Source organism: Nannobrachium achirus, assembly GCF_963921795.1.
Source record: "Nannobrachium achirus genome assembly, chromosome: 2".
NCBI lineage: Eukaryota > Metazoa > Chordata > Actinopteri > Myctophiformes > Myctophidae > Nannobrachium > Nannobrachium achirus.
Window position 1 is genome coordinate 55,171,456 of NC_137811.1, and position 25,583 is coordinate 55,197,038.

At 41.6% G+C, this 25,583-nt stretch overlaps 2 protein-coding genes across 2 annotated transcripts in view; one reads left to right on the top strand and one right to left on the bottom strand.

Annotated features, from left to right (window-relative positions):
- dop1a (DOP1 leucine zipper like protein A) overlaps positions 1 to 16,729 on the bottom strand; it is a gene marked incomplete at its 3' end in the record, with an annotated part of 51,453 nt that extends 34,724 nt beyond the window's left edge. The window contains exons 1-8 of the mRNA XM_080752037.1: positions 16,094 to 16,729; positions 12,840 to 13,029; positions 10,566 to 10,747; positions 9,258 to 9,428; positions 6,438 to 6,627; positions 5,603 to 5,701; positions 2,879 to 2,978; positions 2,311 to 2,420 (exon numbers count right to left, since the gene is read on the bottom strand). Of these exons, the coding sequence (XP_080608163.1) occupies positions 2,311 to 2,420; positions 2,879 to 2,978; positions 5,603 to 5,701; positions 6,438 to 6,627; positions 9,258 to 9,428; positions 10,566 to 10,747; positions 12,840 to 12,977 (990 nt within the window). The 5' untranslated portion in view covers positions 12,978 to 13,029; positions 16,094 to 16,729. The remainder of the gene's footprint in view (positions 1 to 2,310; positions 2,421 to 2,878; positions 2,979 to 5,602; positions 5,702 to 6,437; positions 6,628 to 9,257; positions 9,429 to 10,565; positions 10,748 to 12,839; positions 13,030 to 16,093) is intronic.
- A 463-nt stretch (positions 16,730 to 17,192) lies between these two features.
- The window catches only part of ube3d (ubiquitin protein ligase E3D), a 33,903-nt gene continuing 25,512 nt past the window's right edge, over positions 17,193 to 25,583 (top strand). Inside the window, exons 1-4 of the mRNA XM_080754232.1 lie at positions 17,193 to 17,511; positions 18,198 to 18,409; positions 20,856 to 20,946; positions 23,560 to 23,785. Coding sequence (XP_080610358.1) covers positions 17,435 to 17,511; positions 18,198 to 18,409; positions 20,856 to 20,946; positions 23,560 to 23,785 — 606 coding nt within the window. The 5' untranslated portion in view covers positions 17,193 to 17,434. The remainder of the gene's footprint in view (positions 17,512 to 18,197; positions 18,410 to 20,855; positions 20,947 to 23,559; positions 23,786 to 25,583) is intronic.

The following is a 25,583-nucleotide window of genomic DNA, read 5'->3' on the forward strand; positions in this document are numbered from 1 at the left end:
TGGCTGATTGGTCTGATAATGTGGATGATGATGCTATAAATGTAATGTTTGTCCTCTCGTAAATTTGCCTAGACCTTGTATCTTGTACACATGTATTTGTTCGTGTAATAAGTGTGATCAAGTGAAAGCTCTCCCCGCCTTATTGTAACTGCCCTGCTGCTGCCCTTTTCCTTTTGTTTATTGGTTATTTGTATTATTGAAATATTGGTCATCAAAGAGTTGTATTTGTATTTTGAAATATTGAAGTTGTGAAGGAATATCAATGATGATCAAAATAAAAACAGAATAAAAAAAAAGAAAGGCCAGGCCAACAATTTAGAGAACACATATACACACTAGAGCTGCCAATATTCCTCAGAAATGAAATTCGAATATTGGACTTAGATATTGCCCCGAATATCTAATATATTTGAATATTAAGTTGTAAAAACACACACACACACACACACACACACACACACACACACACACACACACACACACACACACACACACACACACACACACATACGTTACTGTGATTATGGTAAGCTTACATTTCATATCACACTCACCATACCCATACATTTCCCATATATATATATATATATATTAGTGCTGTCCAACGATTAAAATTTTTAATCGCGATTAATCGCATGATTTCTGTAGTTAATCGCGCGATTAATCGCATAATAAAAATGTATTTTTTATTGGCTCAAACTTGCATAATATGTGCAGGATGCATCCAAATAAATGTATTTTTTTTTATAATTATACTATATGTATCCAATACATTATAAACTCAATGTTATTTATTTCATTATATTATAAATTATAACCCCTCTGCACTACATAATTTAAGGCAGTGGTGGTTTTCAACCAGTGGTCCTTGAGGGGGTTCCAGCTAAACAGTGGTGTAAAGTAACTAAGTACATTTACTTAAGTACAATTTTGAGGTATTTGTACTTTACTTGAGTATTTCCAATTTTCCAATACTTTTACTTCTACTCCACTACATCTCAGATCGAAATATTGCACTTTTACTCCACTACATAACTTTAGTTACTAGTTACTTTTCAGATATAAGTTATAATATTTTAAAACACACATGAACCACTTTAGCCATGTATACTTAGGCTGTATGAAAATAGCCGATCTACAAGCTCACAACATGTCGCATCGTGACGCGTTGTGAGCTTGTAGATCTGCTATTTTCAACACTTTCATACTTTTACTCAAGTACATTTTGAATTCTGGGCTTTTATAATTGAAACAGAGTATCTCTACATTGTAGTATTGGTTTTACTTAAGTAAAATATGTGAGTACTTTTTCCACCACTGCAGCTAAATGATGGAGAGTTGGTAAACCAAATGGACCCTTATAGATCTTTAACTCTTATTTTTGGGGTCTGGGAGAATAAATCTAATCAAATGGTGGTCTGTGGCTCAAATGCTGACTAAATAACACACACACACACACACACACACACACACACACACACACACACACACACACACACACACACACACACACACACACACACACACACACACACACACACACACACACACACACACACACACACACACACACACACACACACACACACACACACACACACACACACACACACACCATTTCGTTCCTACAGTGTTCAGCTGGGGGCTGCCGCTAACATACAGTAGCCTACTACAGACAGTCACTCACAGTAGTCCTGGCTATCTGGAGGCTAACTGTTAGCGAACTTGCTAACAGCAGGGAAAGGTTGTGTCCTAAAGGCACCTGTAGATGAGTAATTCCACTGTGTTTTTCATCATTCATTCAACCCAGCTTCCAGACAAACACACACACTCATGGTCTCACACACAGTGAGCGTGAGCTCCATTCCTGACTTTGAGCTGAGCTCTGCTCTGGGCTCACCATCATGCTCACCACGCTAATGTTGACACTCTGAGATGCGGAGCGCATAGGGAGCACTACGGAAGCCTCAAAGGTTACAAAAAAAAGGCAAAGCGTTAAGCGTTAAAATAATTAACGCCGTTAATAGGTTGATGCGTTAATTAGTTAACGCGTTAACTTGGACAGCAGTAATATATATATATATATATATATACACACACACACATAGTACGGTATATATATACATATATATACAGTATATATATATATATATATATATATATATATATATATATATATATATATATCGAATGCACATATTCCATATTCGAAGAATATTCGAAATTCGAATATTAATTTGGCAGCCTTATTACACACAAGAACATACATCTACTGTATATTGGGGTAAAAGTTTGATGTATAAACTGTACCTGGACCAGCATGTCCTTGGAGTAGGTGTTGAAGTATTGTGTAGCGTATTCCTCTGGGTTGCTCTGCCTTGTGCTGCGGGGGCCTGTTCTCACGCCGTTGTTATCAAAACCTTCAAAGACACAGAATGACATAAACCTGTATAGTGAAAAATGCACAGAGATATACACACATGCACCCCTGCACGTACTTTATGTATGCACATACTGCACATACACAAAAGACAGAGGAATGGAAGTCTAGTTTTCTTTCTGTTGTTACAATCATTATCCATCCTGTGCCAAGCAGACACTTACCAGCATTTTCATCCATAATGCGCGAGTTGCAAATAAGAGAAAAAGCAAGACAATGAACAATGCAACATAAACTACTACATGACTTGAAGCTAAATACACCACATGAAACATTAACACAGACTTTAAATGTAGCTCCTATGCAGCAAAACTGTACTGTATGTGTGCAATTCAAACACTGATCATGTACTGTGTGTGTGTGTGTGTGTGTGTGTGTGTGTGTGTGTGTGTGTGTGTGTGTGTGTGTGTGTGTGTGTGTGTGTGTCGTGTGCCATACCTAATAGCCAGGCGTACAGTCTGCGGTTGAGTGACATGTCTCTCCTCAAAACCACATGCATCGCTGCTGATAGGATCCGGATCATATCCGGACGAGTTGCCTGAACCCAGAATAGAAAACACAACTATTTACTTCTTTCTTAACTCAGTTAGCGCCGGGCGACTTTACGAGCGACTAGTTCACTATGGCGTTTGGTGCCGAGCGACTCGGAGCGACTTTTATATAAAAGCATTGTTTAAGCTTTTAATATGTGTTTATAGACGGAGCGAAATGGTTAGCTTACCTCAGCTAATGTCCACACGTAAACCGTGAAAAAAAAGGATACGATTATGACGTCACCTTTAAACCAGGGCTTCCTGTTGACAACAGGCCTCTGCTAGCGTTAGCCTCAATGCAACCATCCGACCCTCACGTAGCTTCACTAGGTCGGATTTTGATTCTGAAACTTTCTGTGTGGCATCTATATACGTCCCGATGCCCATACCAATGGTGGTTTGAGACGATCAAGCACGAATTGAACAGTATTGAGCTGAAATGGTGACCGGCGGCCCGTCCATGTTAAGTCAATGAGGACCAAGTCAGCGTCTCATCCTGTTATGTGGATTTAAACAGGCTTAACATGGGACCATGTCAGTGTATGGTGTATGGTGGTCTCTAGTGGTCATCTGGTGGTATGGTATGGTGAACGTGCATTCGTTAAGGTGGTCTGGTTAAGGTGGTCTGGGGGGATACAAAATAGCTATTTCCTGGCGTTATAAGCGCACATTCATATTCATATTTTGGAAATCTGGCCCTGTATGAGTTAAAAGCTCTTCTCTCGCTCTCAGTGCCATCAAATACGAATCAAGATAATTTTACTTCATTGCCCATTCCTTGCCTCAAATGATATCAGAAACATATTTTAGTGTACCATTTAGCTGTACAATGAGATCATTGTGGGCTCGCCTGTAAACAGGCGAGCACACTTTAGATATTGTCATTATTTCTATACTAGTCATACTAGTCAGTGCAAGTATCAAAAAACTTCGGTTCCTTTCTACTCCTACATACTTAGTGAGAAAATGAAAATAAAAACATCAATGTGTTCAGTTTACAGTGGCGAAGTGTGCTATTACTTTTTACAGCAATCGGCCAAATGGTGGCGCTGTAGGAAGCCTTCGAAAGTGCGAACTTTGAACAGGTATAGCTCATGCTGTGTTTGAGGTACAGGCATGAAACCTGTATACACGTATGCGTCTCCTCATGCCGAACAACTTTTAGCCTCTGACTTTTGACCTCTGACCTTTAGATCTCCCACAATTCGGAATTATATGAAAAACAGTAAAAATCTATCTCCTCCTGGGTTTTTTTCGATACGCGCACAAAACTTTTTTCACATGAACTTTGGACCAATACGGTCAAACTAATCTCGGCGGATTTCTTTTAAAGTGAAATATATTTTTTTAATAATTCAATAAATATTGCAGTTTTATGCAAATTATTCTTCGGCCTCTAAATCATACATGCAAAGTTACACGTTCATGGCATTTGGCAAAGATGTAGAGGGTTAGTCAAGGTATCACTGAAACCAATTTTATTCCAATCGGCCAAAGGGGGGCGCTATACGAAGCGTCTGAAAATTCAAACTTCAAACGGGCATAAGTCATGACTCGTTTCGTTTGAAGACATGCAACTTGTTACACGCGTGCTTTGACTCAAGCGGAAGACATCTGTGTCGTTGTTAAGTAAGCTCCGCCCTTCGATTTTCCGCCACTTTGAGCAGTTTGTAAAACGCGTAAACCCGCTTTTATTCTGGAATTTTCGCGTCACGTGCACAAAACTTTTTTTACGTGAACTTTGGACCGATATCTAAAGATCTGTCAGATCGGATTTCTTTAACATTGAAACATGCTTTTTTAAATAATTCAAACAATATTGCATTTTTATGCAAATTATTCTTCTGCCTCTAAAACATACAAGCAAAGTCACATTTTCATGACAAAATAGTGTAGAGGGTTAGTTCAAATATCACTGAAACCAATCTTACACCAAATGGCCAAAGGGGGGCGCTAAATAATTTTGAGCAGTTTGTAAAACGCTTAAACCCGTTTTTATTCTAGGATTTTTTTTGCAATTTGCATGAAACATTCTACACGCAATCTAAGGACCTTTATCTAACATGCCTATGAAGTGCACACAAAAAAATTATAAAATAATAATAATAAATATAGCTGCAAGCAGCGATAAAGTGTCAAAAGCCAAAAACACCTCAAATCATGAACACAGCCTGGGATGTGCGTGAAATCTTGCAAGCACATTCCCAATAGGTCAAGGAACAGATACCAACCTTCTCACATTGGCCTGTTATAGCGCCACCAGCGGGTCAACTTTTGCACAACACATTTTTGGAACAAAATGGACCAATCTTTGACGTCAGTAACGTCAAAGAGAGCACTGCCTGCGATCTTGACATTTTGTGCTTTTATAGCCATTGTTTTCCGGCTTGAAGCGAGCCCACTATTGTTTCGAAGGAACAATATTTTTCTAGTTTGTAATGTGACAGTCATGTTGCATACGGAGCATGCAGCATATCTTGTTTTAGAGAGGAAGAAATCACAATTCAAGTTTGATATACAAATTAAATAGGTGCTCAATATTACAGAGGATGTGCTCCAAATGTGTTAAAAACTCTCCAGACAGGGCAGTAGTTCAAGCGTGGCTCTGGTCCTATCCTGATGTCCTTACCTGACTCATGTGGAAGGGGAAGCAGAACAGGATCAGATCAAGGGTGCTTCTCTGGACCAAAACACTGGAGTCCTGGACTGAAGTGCTCACTGCCTCCACCTGTAGGGAACGGGTAGGACTGTCACGATCATAATAATTGCGAGTAACGATTTAATTGATGGAAAAAAAACATAGCCAATCTACAAGCTCACAACCCGTCACATCGTGACACGCTGTGAGCTTGTAGATCTGCTAGGGGTGGACAGGGACAGACTGGAATGTCAAATATTCACCTGTAAGAATATACCACTGAGAAAAGAGTCATGTTCAAAGCACGCTTTAATGTATCATGCGTTGTATTTTATTCTATATCAGTGGCGTCAGTTCAGAAAAAGGTAAGGTATGGCAACATGACTGGTGTCTTGCACGCGCGCCTTCCTTAGCAACAGGCATGACACATTTATTTTAAGAAGTATTTTTTCCCAAAAATGTCTATGGTTTCTTGGGCTGGATATGGCAGTCTGGAACAGTTGTTCAAGTGCGGCTAATATAGTATTAACAATTAACAATAATGAATTGCACCTGTGCAGTTGACCTGCGTAACCTGGGAATGTACTATTCTGTCAAGATGGGGAGAATAAAAGTGTGGAGAATACATTTTGCAGTTATTTTAATGTAATTTAACAACATAACCAGCACAGATAGACAGAGAAATTCATGGATTTATATTTTAAAGTAACTTGTATTCTCCCCCCTGGACCCAGGGTATGGCAGCTGCATACCCCTGCCATACCCAATTGACGCCCCTTTTCTATATCCCTCCATAGTGCAGATAATGGCCTTGTCTGAAACGTACCATGAGCTCGATGTCACTGCCCATCACGTAGAGCTGGTCCTCCATAGAGAGCTTGCGATTGAGGTGCAGCAGGACGAAGGAGACTCCAGGCAACCTCACAGCGGGGCTGGTCAGGATGGAACCCCACAGGGCACTGTAGAAGGCTGACTGCTCCACAGCGGCAGCCACCTTCTCCAGCAGGGTGTTGGTCCTAGGGATGGAACCATATCAAAATTTCATATCACGATTATTGTGACAAAAGAAATCTCGATTTACGATATTATCGCGATGATCAAATTATCAATTAGCGAGGGTTTAAGTGGTACCGGATATGCAGCTCGGCAAATAAAGTTGAATTGATCCCAATGCATGACGGAGGACGATATCACAATAAATTAAATCTCCACAATACGTTTATCGTGTGTGTTTTTTTATCACGATAAACCATAATATCGCTAGTTGGTCCTAGAGAGGAAACAGGCAGGCCAATGGCCAGCACATTATTTTGTATATTGTACTCAGTGGCAGTGCTTTGGATATTGGTGGTAAACACAGAATCAAAATGTACCAAATGTGTTTTTGCGATCGTAGGGATCGGAAATCGTAGGAAACCCGGCAGGTCCTGTCCGTCCGTAAATCCTGTCCATAATGGTAACTCGGCTAACGCCTAGCCTGGTTGCCAGCCTGTTTGCTCCGTTCCGCGATCTGTTTTTCTCTCTCCGCATAACAGTCTGGAAAGCCTCCTATCTCCAAGCGGAGGTGGGACATAGAAGCGGGATTCACACAGCCGTGGCTTCCGATTGGTCTTTGGTGATGTCTGTCAAACACACCAGTGTGTATTGGCTGGCTGATGACGTAGCTACCCTAACCCTACTCTGATTAGTTGGAACAACACCACAGGCTTTCCAGCCACTGTGGCTTCCGATTGGTCTGTGGTGCGGGGCAGGACAAATACACCAGTCTGTATTGGCTGGCTGATGACATAGCTACCCTAACCCTACTCTGATTCGAACAACGTGAACATAACGTTTCCCGCGTGTGCACTTCATGAAAGTGTTGCGTTATTCTGTAACCTTTTGTTGTTATGAGATGTCAGCGATGAGTTAATGTACAATGCTGCTGTGTCCTATTTCTGTCTTTAGTGTTTGAAAAGATAACCTTTTTTTTTGGGATACGTTAACAATGTATTCATCTCACAAAGACTGTTCCCTATGATGTAATGTGTCTTCATTTACCCTAATTTTATTTTCCTTTCTATGAAGCTTTACTTTCAGGTTTTGTGTTTCCATTTCAAGTCAACTTCATTTCACTTTATTGTCACATCACAAGTTCCCAGGTGAGTGGGTCAAATACCTTTTAGTACAAGCTACCCACAAATTGCAGTTAGATTTGTTCATAATGCATTAGACATGGGATGCATAGGAGAAAAAACCCAAAAAAGAAAGAAAACAAATATATATATAATTTATATATATATATATATATATATATATATATATATACACCGTGAACCGTATATATATATATATATATATATATATATATATATATATATATATATATATATATATATATATATATATATATACGGTTCACGGTATAAAACCGAACCGTACGGTACGCCCTGCACGGTTCAATACGACTTTATGAACCGCGGTCTTTCGGTTTTGCAATTAATACATTTCTTACAGCTGGACAGCCACTGTGCATCGTGCACAAGACAATCTCCACTAAATAAATATATATATATATATATATATAGTTTGTAGAGTTTCTTAGTCTCTTAACAGCAGTTATCAAATATGCACAAGATGTATGTATGAATGTATTCTGTCCTACATAAAATGATAGTACTATTGTAATGGAAGCATGGCAATAGTGCATATTCAGGAGCCTATTGATGGCCTGGCTGTGGAAATGGTCCCTTCTTTGCGGTCTGTTGGTCTGCATTTGATACAGAGGTATTGCCTGCCTGCCTGATTGTGGCTATGGTGGTCAAGTGTCTTTGATGATCCACTCTGCCTTACAGTAGCTACGGTCCATTTGCTTTATAGTCAGCTCAGACATTAGGCTGCCCACATTTTTGAAGGAGATAATGTAGACAGGGCTCATACACTAAACCTTGGATTACCATATATATATATATATACACAGAATGAATGTAAAAAAAGTAACGTCACTAACGTGGTTGTAAATAAGGTCTTAATGTTAGCACTTTTCTCAACTTTTCTCTTAGCAAAATATAAGCACACGATTCCCGATGAAGCCGGTCGATTTAACATATGGCGCGAGTGTGTGGCGCAAAAACTGTGGGCGGTGAAACGCGCCGAAATAAAGTTTATCTAACGGAAGAATAAATAAAGTTTCCCCAGGACTACCCTGTGGCCAACCACACTAATGAGGATAACATACGTGTGCTCAACTAAGAAGTTGTTGCTATTACATATGAAATTACTTCCGTAGAGACTTTTTTTACTCTTTGCAAGCTGCTCAAGATAGGGCTTAGGACTGTAACACAGTTGGCAGCATGGTGTCAAGACTAAATTAGTCATCATGCAGTCACTCATTAGCTAGATGGATTTGGCTCTGAATGCTCAAACATATACAGTACACTACATCTACAAGATCACAGGGTGTCTTAACAATGAGCCGAATCAATGATTCATACAACACATGTATTATTCATGCTAAATCTGATCAGTACGGCATTGCAGGATTATTGTGTTCTTCTAGTGGTTTTGATACACTCTAAACCTTTTTAGATTGTTATATCCATTACGGAATAATTATTTGGAAGGGATATGACCCTGGTTGTTCTTTTTCCCATGTGTCCCCCCTTACCTGTCATAATACTCAGAGCCCTCCTCCAGACCAGGCAGCACCCCAGTGAGAAGCCCTTGCAGGCCTGGTTTCAGGGTCTTTCCCAGAGGCAGGTAATAGGTCTCATACAGCCCCAGCAGCACTGGCTTCACAGACATAGCAGCATTGGAGAGTAAAGGGAAGAGCCCCGAACTGTTGGCACAGGACAACAGAGAGGTAGGTAGATGCTACTCATAATTTATCCTAATTAAATGTCCTAACTAATAAATGTATGCGGTATGCGCAGTCAGGTCTAGGCCTGGCTCAGGGAGGAGGATGCCCCTGCCATGCATAGTCCACCATGGGCAACCTAGGGGGTGCGATAGGTCTAAGGCCTGGTAGGTGTGTGTGTGTGTGTGTGTGTGTGTGTGTGTGTGTGTGTGTGTGTGTGTGTGTAAACACAGCAATGTAAAACTTGACTGGTTTGATCAAAATGACACACGTCAATTCACTGCATGATATTCCAAATACCCCAGATATTGTGTTCATAAATATCAGCCTTTGGTGGAATGTATTAATGCCTTGGGATATAACTGTCAACTTATTGTCCTTGTGTTTGGGAGTCTGGGCCACATTCACAAACTTGTGCTCCATGGCCTGCAATTGGGAAGATTGCAAAAGACAAATGCAAAAAAGCTGGCTAAATACTGTTCTGTCTCAGCTATAATGGGCAGTCTGTCTATCTGGAGAAGGCGAAAAGGTAAAAAAAAGGCAAGAAAAAAAAATCAGTATATAAATGTGTGTGTGTGTGTGTGTGTGTGTGTGTGTGTGTGTGTGTGTGTGTGTGTGTGTGTAGTTGTATTTTGTTGTTTATGCTGTAATTCTTGTTTTTATCATTATTGTATGCTGTAATGTAATGTATTGTGTTACTGTTTGCTGGACTCTTGGAAGATTAGCCGATGGCTAAAAGAGATCCAAATAAAATCAAAAATCAAACTACTGAGCTAACTATGGGCTAATCTTGTTGCTCAAGTACACTTCAACAAAATGTCGGAATCAGGATCAAACCAGGAACCTCCCAATTCCCAGGTGAGTGATGTACCCCCTGAGACACTGCTTTGAAAGCCACATGCTTAATACATGAACAGTCAATACTGAATCATCAAGTTGTTTTTTGTTATACCCAAAGTCACAAGGATAAAATGATCATCAAAAAAGCTAAGAAATTCAAAGGATGTCAAGTCAGTTATCCAGTACAAACTTACGTGTTCTACTAATTTTCTCAGCTTAGTACAGTAACACCCTGCAACTGTGTCCAATTATCCATAGATAATGATGCCATAGTAATACCTGTAAAGAAAAAGGTCTTTGGCCAGCCTCTTGGGTCCAATGATCTTGAAGATGATCTCGTAGGTCTCCAAGGCCTTGCGGTGGACACCGCTGGGCAGGGCTGGGTGAAGGCATTGGGCCAAGCGCTTGCCTATCGTCAGCTTCTTGGGAACCACCTGATACTTGGCATTGTTCTGCAATACCTGTGGCAGAACAATATATCAATTAAGTTAAACAACAAGAGGAATATTCTAAGCAATAAAAAACACAACATTCCAACTTCCACTTTGTCCAAGTAGATTATCTTTTTTTGTTTGTTACAAGGCTGAAATTTGGTGGCTTCACTGGCTTCCAATCCTACTATTTAGCGAATAACACACAGTACAGGTCTTGCCATTGATATACATTTCTAGTTATGTTGTAAGGCGACTACATGACTAAACTAGAAGCAGTGCTCTTCCGAGCACAGGTCTCCACCAGGCCGTGCGTCCTGGTGGTGCTACTGTATAATAGGCCAATGTAAAAAGGGTGGCATATGTTCTTCACCTTAGATCTTTCATGGCAATCGGACGCTGCATACATGATTTCAAGCATTGTGTTCCAAAAATGTGTTTTGCTAAAGTCTACCTGCTGGTGGCACTATAACAGGACAATGTTAAAAAGGTAGCATTTGTTCCTTGACCTAGTGGGAATATGTGTGGCAAATGTCACGGTAATCGCAAGCTGCGTTGATGATTTGAGGCATTTTGTTCAAAAACGGAGCAATCCTGCAAACTTTGGAAGCTAATATTAGCCAATCAGGATGGAATGTGAAATATCAGACGGATCGGACTTGATCACATGACTATAGAGATACTGTGTACCGATTTGCATGATTTTTGGATAAAATCTCAAGGAGTAATATCCAAAAATGTGTTTTACATAAGTCGGCCCAAAGCGCTATAAAAGGCTGATGTGAAAAATGCAGGGCAAAGGTTTATCCTTAGCCTCTAGGGAGTGCGCTTACAAAGTTTGAAACTGATCGGTGGAGTTATAGGTAAAACCACAAATCGGGCTGTTATAGCGCCACCATGAGGCTGATTAAAAAAAAATTAAGTGGCATTTCTTCCTCGGCCTAGTGGGAACGTGTGTGCGCGATTTCATGATAATTGCACTTTGCGTTTATGATTTGAGGCATTTTGTTCAAAACGGCTCAATCCCACAAACTTTGGAAGCCAATCTTAGCCAATCAGGATGGAATATGCAAAATCGGACAGATCCGTGTCGATCACATGACTGTCGAGATATTGCCTACCGATTTGTAGGATTTTTGGACAAAATCTGTAAGAGTAGTGCACAGAAATGTGTTTAGCAAACATCGGCCACTAGTTGGCGCTAGAAAAGGCCCATTTGAAAAATTTAGGGCAGAGGTTCTAGATTGGCATCCAGGGAATGTGTGTGCTCACTTTGGCAGCGACCGGGCCAACGGCGACTGAGTTTTGGCGCTCACAAACTGCGAGGACGCACGGACGGACGCACGCACGGACGGACACACGGACGGAGGGGAAAACATACTCTCCCTCAGCCTTCGGCTGGTGGAGACAATAAAGATACTTTATCAAGGGTAACAAAACGCTAAACGGCTAGTCAACTTAAGGATAATGGTAATTCCTATCGGCTAACAGTATCTAGTCATAAATCTTTTCTTACATCAAAGGACACATGAAAGCTTGCTCCTCATTCTCTCCACCAGCCGAAGGCATGGGGGAGAGTATGTTTTCCCCTCCGTCCGTCCGTGTGTCCGTCCGTCCGTCCGTGCGTGCGTCCGTCCGTGCGTGCGTCCTCACAGTTTGTGAGCAGCTAATCTCAGTCGCCGTTGGCCCGGACGCTGCCAAAGTGAGCACACACACTCCCTGGATGGCAATCTAGAACCTCTGCCCCAAATTTCTCAAATGGCCCTCATGGTGGCGCTATAACAGGCCCATTCGTCCTCCGAGTTTGTGTACAGCTAATCTCCGGCGCCGTTGGCCCGGTCGATCCCAAAATGAGCACACACACTCCCTGGATGCCAATTCAGAACCTCTGCCCCAAATTTTTCAAATGGCCCTCATGGTGGCGCTATAACAGGGCAATTTGTGTGGCCTGGTGGAGACCTGTGCTCGGAAGAGCACTGCTTCTAGTTGTATGTGAGAACCCAGCCGATATTAGCCCGTCTTAGATGCCTACCTATAAAACCCGAGCCACAATTACGGAAGTCAACATACACTGAGATGTGCAAATTAAATAAGTGTTCAGATTTCTGTGAAATGTCCTTACTTTGTTGAGTTTTCCCAGCGCAGAGATGAGATCGGCCCATTCACTTGAGTACTCAAAGTTCTTGAGGGCCTTATCCACAGCTGCCACATAGTTCCTGTACTTTGAGTCGCTGAGCAGCTCCACTTCCTCTGCATTCATCCTCCTGAGTGATAATGTTACTGCTCACCAGGCTCACATACGCACATCACAACTACAACAAAGGGAAACAAGAGAACAGACAAGGGAGAGTGGGTGAGGCGGATGGGAGGGATATAATCATGGTTTAGGATTATAGTTTTTTCACTTGTTGAGTATAAATTCTCATAGATCAGTGGTTCTCAACCTTCTCAGGCCGCGACCCAGAAAATAATCATATTTGAACTGGGGACCCCACCCCCACCCTAACGAGCATTAAGTTGAGGAATTATATTTTTCGCGTTGCAAAGCGCTGTGAGCATGTAGATCAGCTATTTTCACAATCTCTGTCTCTAATATTTGACAATTTGGCCAAAGTTTAATTTGTCATTTTAGAGGTATTAAAAAGTCCTTAAATTGTCACTTTAGAAATGTGCAGATACCCTCTATACACTTAAATGTTCAGTTGGTTTGTTTACTGTTAAGTGAGAAAACAATGTTGCAAATTAAGCTAATCATTGGGGACCCACAGGTTGAGAACCACTGTATACTGTAGATTATATTATTATTTTTGTATATAGATTTTTGTTATATTCATTCAGAATATTTATCAAATGTACTCTTGACGCACCAATAAATCAATCAATACTAGAAGGTTTAAATCCTCCACTTGAGTGTATAGCGTTGTTTTTGCACCTCTGGTACTTGTACTCTGTACAGGGCATTTTATTGACAAAGTAATATAAATCAGGAGGAGCAAAGTCAGGTCAACTACATGAACCCTAGCGCCCCTATTTTGGGTGAGAACAGCTGGCAAAAACGACAGATCTACAAGCTCGTAATGTATTGTGTTGTGATGTGAGCTTGTATATTGGCTATTTTTGGAGACCACTGGGGGGAATCCAGTTAACTAATAGGGTGGTTTTAGTGTTTAAGGGCAGCAGTAAATAACTAAATTGCATGTGCAGTACAATAGCCAGAGACAAAGCCCACTGATGAAATGCCATTTGAACCAAATCTGGCTGTAGGGAAGTCAGAGTGGAAGAGAGATGCCTTCCTCAGACAATACTGATAATCAGGTTAGCCAGAGTGCTCCTGCAGCACGCTGCAGTACAATCCCACCCTTCACCAAGAGACTGATGTCTATAAAACGTTCACCCAGCTGGCCAAGAAGGCTGAATTCCTGAGGATGATAAGCAGTGAAGGGAGAAGGAGTCATGGGATGGGCCTGTGTGGTACAGTACAGTACTAACATCACATGACATCACAGGCCTGACAACCCCACAATGAAATGGGCTCTTGTTGGCGAGGACTGTAGTGACTATGGGTCCATGTGGCTGGAAGCGGAAGGAAACTGTGCATGTTTAGGCCAAACAGGTTTGCTCCATTTCTCCATGTATAGGTCCAAATGACCTCGCCCTAAAGGGCGAGGTCGCGCCAATTCTTGACCATCTGGCCAACCACAGCGTTTCTCTGACGATTCTAGTTGTTGTCATTCTGGGGGGAGTTTGTTCATGTTTTTGTGAGGGTATCAACCCTAGGAGACACGGGGAGAACATGCAAACTCCACACAGAAAGGCCCCATCGCTCACACCCTTGGTTGGGTTGGCGATAGGGCCTTTCTGTGTGGAGTTTGCCTAAACATGGAGATGTGGTACAGAAGGACTCATATATGGGCATAAAAAGTATGTCATGTGACATCACTTCCTGTACAGACAGTCAGACAGACAGACAGCCATTGACTCCGACCTAACAATAGCTACTGTCTATGACGGTAGTTCCATATGACATATTGGACTAGACTATCTCCATATATAGTGTTATCCACATCTCCATGTTAGGACTCATATATGGGCATAAAAATTATGTCATGTGACATCACTTCCTGTACAGACAGTCAGCCATTGACTCCGGATTAACAATGGCTACTGTCTATGACGGTAGTCCCATATGACATATTGGACTAGACTATCTCCATATATAGTGTTATCCACATCTCCATGTTTAGACAGCCAATGACTCCGGCCTAACAATGGCTACTTTCTATGACGTTAGTCCCATATGACATGATGGACTGGACTATCTCCATATATAGTGTTATCCACATTTCGTGTAGCCGCCCTGTACAGGAAGTGATGTCACAACTCGCTGACATCACACTGACATCACAGAGGATACGGACGGTCACGAGGATACGGAAGGAAGGAAGGACACTCAAGTGACACGGTTCTTCAGAGTATATGCGACCTTCGATCGCAATTATAGGCTATACTACAGGTAGCTCTGACCAAACACTTGGTTGAAAAAGGCTCTCAATATCTGTCTCAGTGTCTGTGTGTGGCATTGTGTGACAACTGCAGGAGTAGAGGAGTTAAAGGAGTATTTCACCAAAAAAAGGACATATTCTATCGGTTACACACCCCATGATTCCATGAATCATGGGGAATCCATGCTTGAATTTATGGTGATGTTTTTGTTTTTTGTTGCATTCCTAAGCCAATCATTTGATGACAGGTGGAGCCGGTCCTATTGACCGATGACTCGATCATCACATTATTGGCTTGTGCATAGTGGAATAGGATGGGATAGGTCTCTGCACCTGTATTTTAACTTCAGTTATTATGGTGGTATATGGAGAGACAAATATTTTCTGAGGTGGTACTTCGTGTAAAAAGGTTGAGAACCACAGACTGTACGGTGTGGCAAGCTAATCATGTATCATGTACATTTTATCATTCTACAGTAGACAGTAGTGCAGAAATACTACTGTACTACTGTATAGAAATCACACTATAGAGAGACTGTAACACAACGCACCTGCTGTACACAGGTGTGTGACGTCAGAGTAACTGTCATTTGCTGAGCTAGGCTGAGCCAGGCCTTTACTGAAGCAACCTAACTGTCACTGACATACTGTGCTGTGTACAGATAAACAAACACGCCTTGCCAGTACCAAAGCTGACAGTCCAACCAACCGATACACCCAAACAACCGCTACTGCTTTATTAGGACTGATCCTAACGTCAACGCATCACCTGACGTGAGACAGAAACAAGCTAGTGTTTAGCCGTACAGTAGGTGTCTTTATAGTTAACACTGCATGCATAACGGAAACAACTGAAGACCACATGAACGCCTACCGTCGCTGGCTAGATGTCAGACACGCTGTCATTCAGCCTGATGGAAGAGAAAGGCAGACAACATCAATATGGGCAGCAGGCTAACGACGTTAGCAGCAACCTGGACAACTGATGCTGATGAGGCCCCGATACGATACACCGGCTCTCTGGTCTTCACAAGCAGCTGCTGTATGCTCAACTCATGGGTGTTGTTAGAGAAATGGTTACTGGTTAATTCTACATATTCCTGAATGTCTCAGGATGTATTCATCTTTACTCTAAATGTAAGAATTAATTAAAACAACTTTGGACCGCTGCCACAGCCAGTGGCTTCCTGAAACAGCAGTACTACAAAGCCTAAACATTACAGACTAGAATAGCCCATAGCCCGCAAGGACGACCGCGCTGTGATTGGCTACTCGGTTGTCAGGCAACCGGTGATTCTCTCTCTCTCTCTCTCTTATATGTAAGGAACAATTTGAAAAAAGAAATGAACATTGGACTGAATGTTTAGCTGCCTCTTTAAAAACTCTCTCTCACACACACACACACACACGCACGCACGCGCGCGCGCACACACACACACACCAAACCAAATACTTTACTTCATTAATCTAAACTCTATATTCTAAAATCATGCAACTCAACTCCACTGTAGTCCCCCTGGTCCACATGTAATCAGTGCCAGTGGTGGAAAAGGTAGGCTACTCACATTTACTGCAATGTAGAAATAGGTCTACTACATACCAGTAAAGTGAAAGTACCTCAAAATTGTACTTAAATACAGTAGTTTTAAGTAAATGTACTTAGTTACGTTACACCACTGCACATAATTATGAATTATGATCATCATAGGAATCTGTCTTGTAGGCTCAGCTATGTTTGATGTGAGATCAAAGTCAATCGTCCTTCCAAACCATGGGATATTAGAACCCCCCTCCCCCGCCCTGAAAGAGCAGATCTACAAGCTAACAGCGCGTCGCATCGCAACCATAGACTGTGTGATCGCGACGCGTTGTTAACTTGTAGATCCGCACACAGCTCCCAGGATGCATTGCAGATCTGCTGCACGCTCGCTTCAGTCGTCCGGGCACCTGCTGTTGCTGTGGATAAGGTTCTGACCTCACTAAGCGGTCTAGTCACTCTAATGAATTTTAGTACATTAATTCCATTCGAGTTGTATTTGACTTATTCTTTGATCTCTGATCTGTCTGGAAAAAAACGTATGTGTATCCAAACTAGCTACTCCGCTTGCTCAGTCCCCTAACATTTATTTTAGTGTTGTAATTGTTGCAGACTACACGTGGCCTATTTTTATGTTCAATCAGTGTGCAAATCTCAAGGCACACGTCTTGGACAGTCATGTCAGCCAAAGCTAAAAATGTTGGGTTTTTCCTAGAGCTTAGGAAACGACTACAAAGCGGTCTTCTCATTGTGGGGTAAGTTAATTATTTTTTGAAAACTAGCGACGTTGATCTCATGTATTTTTAGGCAATTGTAGTCTAAGCTAAGCTAACAGCAGTTCTGATGGAACTGGAAGTAAAAAGTTAAAAACAGATGAGCGCATGTCTTATACACATTGAGAACACTTGTAATAAAACCAATTCTGGTGTTCTTGATTTATGGACTGGGGCAGAGAATTATGAAGACAACAGTCAGTGCATACTAGCTAAAAGGTGCATACTAGCTAAAAGATGCAACCATCACTGAAAGTGGTGGTAGTAAAGCTGGAGCACCAGCAGGTGGTGGTGTTGCTATTATATCTTATTTTTTAGCACTAGATGTTTTTATTTTGCACTACAGTCCCAACAGTCTTGATTTTTGAGACATTTAAAAATGATAACAAATATTATTTGTATTTTATTGAGTATGACTTTTACTTTCGTATAACTTGTCAGACTATAAAATACATCAATGATATTCTTGATCCAACGCTAGAAAAAATGTAATGTTTTGATATATGAGATTTGGGAATTGGGATTGAGAGAAATTAGCAACAGTTAGTGTGTTTTCAGTAAGTGTGTGTGTGTGTGTGTGTGTGTGTGTGTGTGTGTGTGTGTGTGTGTGTGTGTGTGTGTGTGTGTGTGTGTGTGTGTGTGTCGCTTGCGCCTGCCCTGTCCTCCAGGAAAGATGTGGCTGGTGACCCTCCTGAGGTGCGTGTGACAGCAGGAGATTCTTCCCTCCACGTCGTGTCTCCTAGAGCCTCAGTGCGCTTTGAGATGCCAGCAGGAGTCAGCTATGAGCCGGGGTCCAGCATCCAGACAGCTGGAGGGGAGTCTTCCATGGAAGAGATACATTTTAGACTGCGCATCAACATCGACCAACATGCAGATGAAGGTAATATATCTTGAACCGTTAAGACCTGAGGCCGATTCTACAAAGGCCTTCTAAAATCATTGGTTCTCAAACTTTTTCGTGCCAAGCACCCCTGAATTGATATGTATTTGGCTGCAGACCCCCATCTGAAAATGTTTTGTGCCAGGGACACCCAGAAGAGAAGATTTGTGTTTGTAATCTACATTATTCAAATCTTTTCAAACACTTTCAAGGTTTTTCAAAATTGTTCAAAAAAGCAACATGTACAAGCCCACAGCGCAGCTCGAAGTGGCCTGCTTTGAGCTTGTATATCCTCTGTTCTAAACCAATGTTCTAAATCCTAAGTGTTTTCTGAAAAATGTATGTTACTAATAATATATAAAACGACGCAGATGTTTTGATGGTTTTAATCAAGAGGGTCTGTGACATGAAAAGACGAAGACATTCACACAAAGTTATTCTCTGCCATCCTTTGTGCTATGAAGAAAGTTATTCTCTGCCATCCTTTGTGCTATGAAGTACAAACTACAAAGTCTATTATTTGTAACTATTTTGAGATTGCTCTCCCTTCAAGTTTATTGACATCTTTTTATGGACATCTGAGACGTTGAATGAGGGCTTCTGTCCCCTGGAGTCTCCTCATCTCACACATCTGACTCACTGCTTCTCAATACCAAGAATGCAAAGAACAGACTTGCATCCTTGGGGAGAAGGTACTCTCAAAGTTAACTTGGGGAGAACATTCTGCTCTAATTAGCTATGTTGTGCTAGTTTTTGTTTTTATTCATTTAGTCTTTTTGTTTTTAATGTAAGTTTAATCATCATTTGTTTTTAAAGCAGAGTTGCTAGTTTAGTTATTTCTTTTTAATAGGCTTAGTTAGTTTCGTTTTTATATCTCCCTTTGGGGACAATAAATATTATTATTATTATTATAGGCTATTTGGCATACCCTAAAATGTTCTGAAAAGTATTTGTAAGCAGAGGTTCATCATGACCGAGGCAAAAATGTTTTTTTGTTGTTCAAGAGTTATTGACCAAGACAATTTGAAAAGTTTGGGGTGGAGGTTCTTCTGAGAGTGTGCTGTGTGTTCATGCCATTTTGTGCAAATGGGCCCCTCCGCAAATCCTTTTAGCCAATGGTAGTCATTCGGTATGGAATCTAATAACTTTGACAGATGCGTATTGATCACCTGGCCACAGAGGTAATCTGTACTCATCTGCTGAGATGTAGGAGTTGTACCAAGATGTAAGGTGGAAAATCTTGACAGTTGGAAATTAGTGTGGCCTATCTGGGAAGGAATCCAGGTGGTAAAGAAATTGGCTACTGCTAGGGGCAGTGGTTCATATTGTGTGCACCAGTCGGTCTGATGGTGTCAGAGATTAGCTGTTCACAGCACACAGACACACACGGACGGTCAGCAGCGAAAACATAGTCTCCAACCTTTCAGCCTGGTGGAGGCAAAAATTTGAATATAGATTTAGGCTAAAAATACCTCGAAATCGAAAATGTATCGATATCGAGGTATCAACATGCATGCAAGGTATACATATCGACGAAGACGGCTTGAAATTAGGTATTTGTTTATATGTCAAATTAATTAACAGACACTATGTGTGCACATGCAAAAAAAACAATCCATCTGTAACCAGGTGTGGTTATTTCAATACAACCTACCTAACCCTTCAACTGTATGTGTACTGTGCAGTGTTATATGCTATTCATTATCTGGGTTAGGCAGGCAGTGGACCTAAAGCAGAAAAAACATTAAAAACATTACAATGTTTTTACTAATATCGTGAGTAATATCGATATCGAGGTATTCAACAACATTATCGAATATCAAAGGTTTTCCTAACATCGCCCAGCCTTAATATCCACCCAAAATACTAGGCATATGTTGTTTGTTTTATTTAGCTTTATAAACGCACAGTACAGTTTCAGTTAGTTATATATTTCGTAAAGCCTTTTGTTTTGTTTTAATTTTCAGTTAACTCAAATATTGTTTTCAGTATCTTTGAGTTTTCTACTCCCACATTGCTGCTGGTTGACCATGGTCAGTGCTGATAATTCTCTCTCTTTAGTTTAATTTGAGCTCGTTGTGAAATACATGCAAAATACACTCCACTGAGGATGATATAGGAACAATGGACGTTTGCTCATTATTCTATCCAGTGGAAAGGTCAGAATCTCAACCATGCCTTCATCCCTGTGCTTCCAGACTTGTTTTATGTTGTGAAGTTGGACATTTACAATTACTCCCACCAACTTTGGCACTGAGAGGAAGCCATGGTAAAGGACAGCCGGGGGAGTTTTCATTGACAAATCAAACCCAATCAAACAGGGATTGATTGCGTGGTTGCTGCCCAAGCTGCCTTACCCGTCCAGTATTTCATCGACTTGGTGCTTTAGTATAAGCTTAACACCCTGTCTCTGAGTTTGGCTTGTTTATTTGTTCGTTTTCCTCAGAGGCTTCAGTCGACGTGATGGAGAGACTGCGGGTGAAGGAGAGTTATTGCTTCTATTGCCAGGGCTGCAAGACCAGACTACTTGAAGACAGGTGAGGCTGTTGATGGGAAACAGGTTTATTTATGACTTACATAAAGCACAACATCTCTGACTGATGTCATGTAGCCTAGCCGTGGATGTCATGTTGCCTAGCCGTGGATGCTGCTGGTGCTACCACATCAACCTAGGTTGGAGTTACACTGTTGATCATAGTGAATTAAAGGGGCCCCACTATGAATTTCTATTTTTTATTTTTTTTCTCTTTTTTTTTGGGTCTTCCCAGTGTCGCTTCCAGCCCCCCAAAAAAACATTCATTAACTCTAAGCCTTGCCTTTCATTTCAGTGATTTTCTGAGTGAGTGTATCCGAACGGTTCTCTCCTGAAATGAGCACTGGTGTGAGGTCACACCAGGGCCCATTTCCTATTGGAACCCCTCGAGAAGGGGGCCGTACTTTTTGGGAGGCCATATTCTATTGATACTATGGCCGAGTATCAATACAAAGACTTGGGGAGTATTCACCTTATTCCTGGCCCTCTCTATGGAGGCTGCCATTGCCTTTTACAGAGGTACTAGAGAGTTTTACTCTGTGTGCTGCTTCAAAAACATCTTTTCACTTCCTCCCAAGTAAGGAAGTGACAGGGAATTGTCATAGAGTTCTAAGAATAGAGAGGACACCAGATATCCTCGCCCGTCCACTTGCATTGAGTTGCTCACCCAGCGCATGAGGCGTTTTCACCCCTTCTTCCGGGTAGTAAAACCGTGACGTAGTGGGGCCTATGTGACGCGTTTTGCGTCATAGTTTGTGTTCATGGACGCACTAGGGCTCCAATTCATGAACGAGCTCTTCCGGTATGAACGCGCGTCAATACAAAGAAGCCTAGATGCACGTTCATGTTTCTGGCCCCAACTGCAGTACCTCAAGACGGCCACCATGTCCATTAGAGCTCCCCCAAGGTTCTGGGGGCTTGGGAATTGTCTGTTGGCAGATTTTGCCAAAGAAATAAGCCCAACAGAAGCAACTAGGCTCAGTTTTACTACTTTAGATTTACATTAATAGCAGATCAGCAAGCTCACAATGTGTCACATTGCGACACATTGTGAGCTTGTATATTTGCTATTTAAAAAAGAATGAGAAAATATAATATATTTTGAATATTTTTGAAACATTTGAACAACATAAATCTGTGTGGAGGTCCCTGGCACCACATATTTTTCAGGTGGGGGTCTGCAACTGTGGACAAATTATGTTAATCAGGCGTCCTTGATATGAAAGGATTTGAGAACCACTGGTTTAAAAAATATTTGAAAGTAAGGCAGCCCAATAAGCAACTACACTATTTTTTTTAAAGACACAAATTGCTTATTATAAGCAGACATGGCAACACAGGTTAATTCAGAGTCCAGAACGCCAACTACTGATACTTTAAAGCAAGGACACAGGAAACCAAATGATGTTTTTCAGGCCAGCTTTTTCAGCCTCCGCCTCTTTCAGGATATGAACAGGAAGCCGGGGGCGGGGCCAGGAATATGGTGAATAGACTTCCCTCCTTGGGAGTTCAGACCATAGAGTTATAATAAGAATAGAGAGGACACCAGATATCCCCGCCCGTCCACTTGCATTGAGTTGCTCACCTAGCGCATGAAGCGTACTTCCGCGTTTGAGACGCCTCTGAAACGTGACGTAGTGGGGCTTCTGTGACGCATTTTGCGTCATAGTTTGTGTTCATGGACGCGCTGGGGCTCCAATTCATGAACGAGCACTTCCGGTATGAACGCGCGTCAATACAAAGAAGCCTAGATGCGCGTTCGTGATTAGAAGCCCCAACTGCAGTACCTCAAACAGCCACCATGTCCATTGCGCTTCAGGGCTCCCCCAGGGTTCTGGGGGCTTGGTTCAGACTAGCAAGTTTTCCTTGGGAGTAGGGACTTCCGAGGACTGGGTAATTCTGCTATTGGAATAGCAGCATACTCATTACGTCACCATCTCTGCTTGCTTCAGGGCAATCCACTGCGCGTTTCTGTGAATAGGCCTATATTCTGGGAAGATTTACAAGATACAGAGAACCCTAATATTCTCTGTATCGCTCCAATTTTAGCCCAAAGACAGCGCCCGTTGCCAACCAAGGGCATTTTGGTATTGCATCTGAAACGGCTTGAAATTAGAGACAGACAGAACATGACATTTCAATATCCGAGTGGTTGTTTAGGCTAAAACTTTAGCCTAAACAAACCAATATTCATTTAAAATATATATTTTGAAAAGCATGTTGGGCCCCTTTAAAAGCTTATACTGTCTATTTAAAATGTCTCATTTTGAGGTTTTTGTATTGGCCAGTCAGATAATTAATCTCTATTCTCATTCTCATTTTCAGTGTGATATTGTGTACAACATTGAAATCTTATTGAGTCTAAATAATATTCAGGAGGACATCGTTCCAAACTAAGAAATGCAATGGTCTCCGTTCTCATTAATTTGGTGAAGTCAGTCAGTTTCTTTGAACCCGAAGGGGCTTAGATTTTGTTGGTGAGATGTGCTTGTTACAGCATACTCTAATGAACACAACTGTACTTTGCCAACATACCCAGACAGAGTATTATAATAGATGGCAGCAAATATTGGCTGTTGCCTTATAATTAACTTGTTCATTCCCTTCCACTGCTAAGGGTGTTTAAGCGAGTGCTCCCTCTTCCTAATGGAAACTGGAATGCCATCGTAGATGACTGGTGCTGTCACCCAGACCCATTTGCTAACAACAAGAAGTTGCTGCCCCGGCCGGAAGACTGTTTAGTAGCTGACACCTTCATCCTTCTAGCCAGAGACAAAAGCTGTGAACAGACTCTCACCCAGGAACAAGGCCCTGTCGGCACTGAAGGCAGCCAGGATCCAAAGGTGAGAGACACCCAAAATAGTAGATCTATAAACTCACAATGCGTCGCAGTCACATTGTGAGCTTGTGGATTGCTTAATTTCGGATTCACGAGCAAGTATAAAGCAGGCATCTGGGAACAAATTGCTTGTGTCCGAGCTTAATGCTGTAATCAGGACAAATCTGAACTCATTGTTTTCACTACTGTAGAACATGTGCTTAATGCTGTATTAATCAGGACAAATCTGAACTCATTATTTTCACTACTGTAGAACATTTGGGACGTCCCTAAATCTTTCAAGTGGTCTACACTGGGTAACATGTCCTTAACCCTTAAGAAGGTTGTCCAAACCTCCTTCTATCACCTTAGGAACATAGTCAAGATCAAATCCTTCTTGTCCACCCCCGATCTCACAAAGGTCATACATGCCTTCATATACTCACGCCTCGATTACTGCAATGCCCTTTTTTCCTGTCTCTCCAATAAATCAATCCACCGCCTGCAGCTCATTCAAAATGCAGCTGCACGGCTTCTAACTGGCACTAGAAAATTTGACCACATAACACCCGTTTTAGCCTCCCTGCACTGGTTGCCCATCTCGTTTAGAATTGAATTTAAAATTGCACTAATCACCTACAAGGCCATATCCGGCCTCGCACCGTCCTACATCTCAGAACTACTCGAGCCTTATGTGCCTTCACGTACACTCAGATCTTCAGACAAAGGTCTGTTAATCGTGCCTACCTGCAATTACGTTACAAGGGGTGAACGTGCGTTTTCCTTCAGAGCCCCAACTATCTGGAACTCCCTACCCGTAGAGATAAGGTTCGCTGAATCTCTCCCCCGGTTTAAATCCCTGCTGAAAACCCACCTCTACAGAATTGCCTTCAACCCTTAGCACTCCTGATTTTAATCTCTGCCTTATTATAAATTTTCTATACTACTTCTTTTATTATTACTATTAGTTTTATTACGATTACTAGTATCACTACGACCCTGTGATGTGTTATAATGTTGTGTTTTTACTGCATTTGTATTGCTGATTCTTTGTATTAATGTTTCCTCTGTCAAGCACTTTGTGACTCTGCTCTTAAAAAGTGCTATACAAATAAAGATTATTATTATTATTATTATTAACCCTAACCCTAACCTCAGTCGACCCAACAGGAGTTCGACCTATGGGGCAGTCCCCCTACTCTGAAACAAAGTTTCCTGCAGGCATCTGTGTTAGTTTGGATTTTTTCCCCCCACAAACAAACACTATACTATACGAATACTGCACAATTACCAATGCAAGTATATGATTAAAAGCAATGTATTCGTTGCTATGCTGTCATTTGTGCTCACGTCAGGGAAATCAAGTTCTGAAATTATACCCACATTTTCAATGTAGAATTCTGTTGGATGTTGTTGGGTGCTGCCACTGCAGTTCGTTTTTTCTATGTGGATTGGAATGTCTTCTATCACTCACGCGTGCATAATGTTGTTGGTATGACATGAAGGGGAAAAAATCACACCTTGTTGTGAACTGAGTGGTGGTCAAATAAAAAGAGTCAAATAAAAAGAGTCAAATACATGGATTGCAAGGTTGCTCATGCTCAACAGTGGCGGGAGACGGACGGCCGGACGGACGGACGCATTGTGATCTTAAATCCAACTATTTCCAACTATTATTTGTTTATTATTATTTTGACCTGCTTTAAGAAACTCGGCTAATGATGGACGGGGTGGACGCATTGTGAGCTTGTAGATTAGAGCTGGGATCGGGCCAATTTTTTCTGTCCGTTCTGAACCCGTGTGGGCCGTGTCCGACAGTTTTT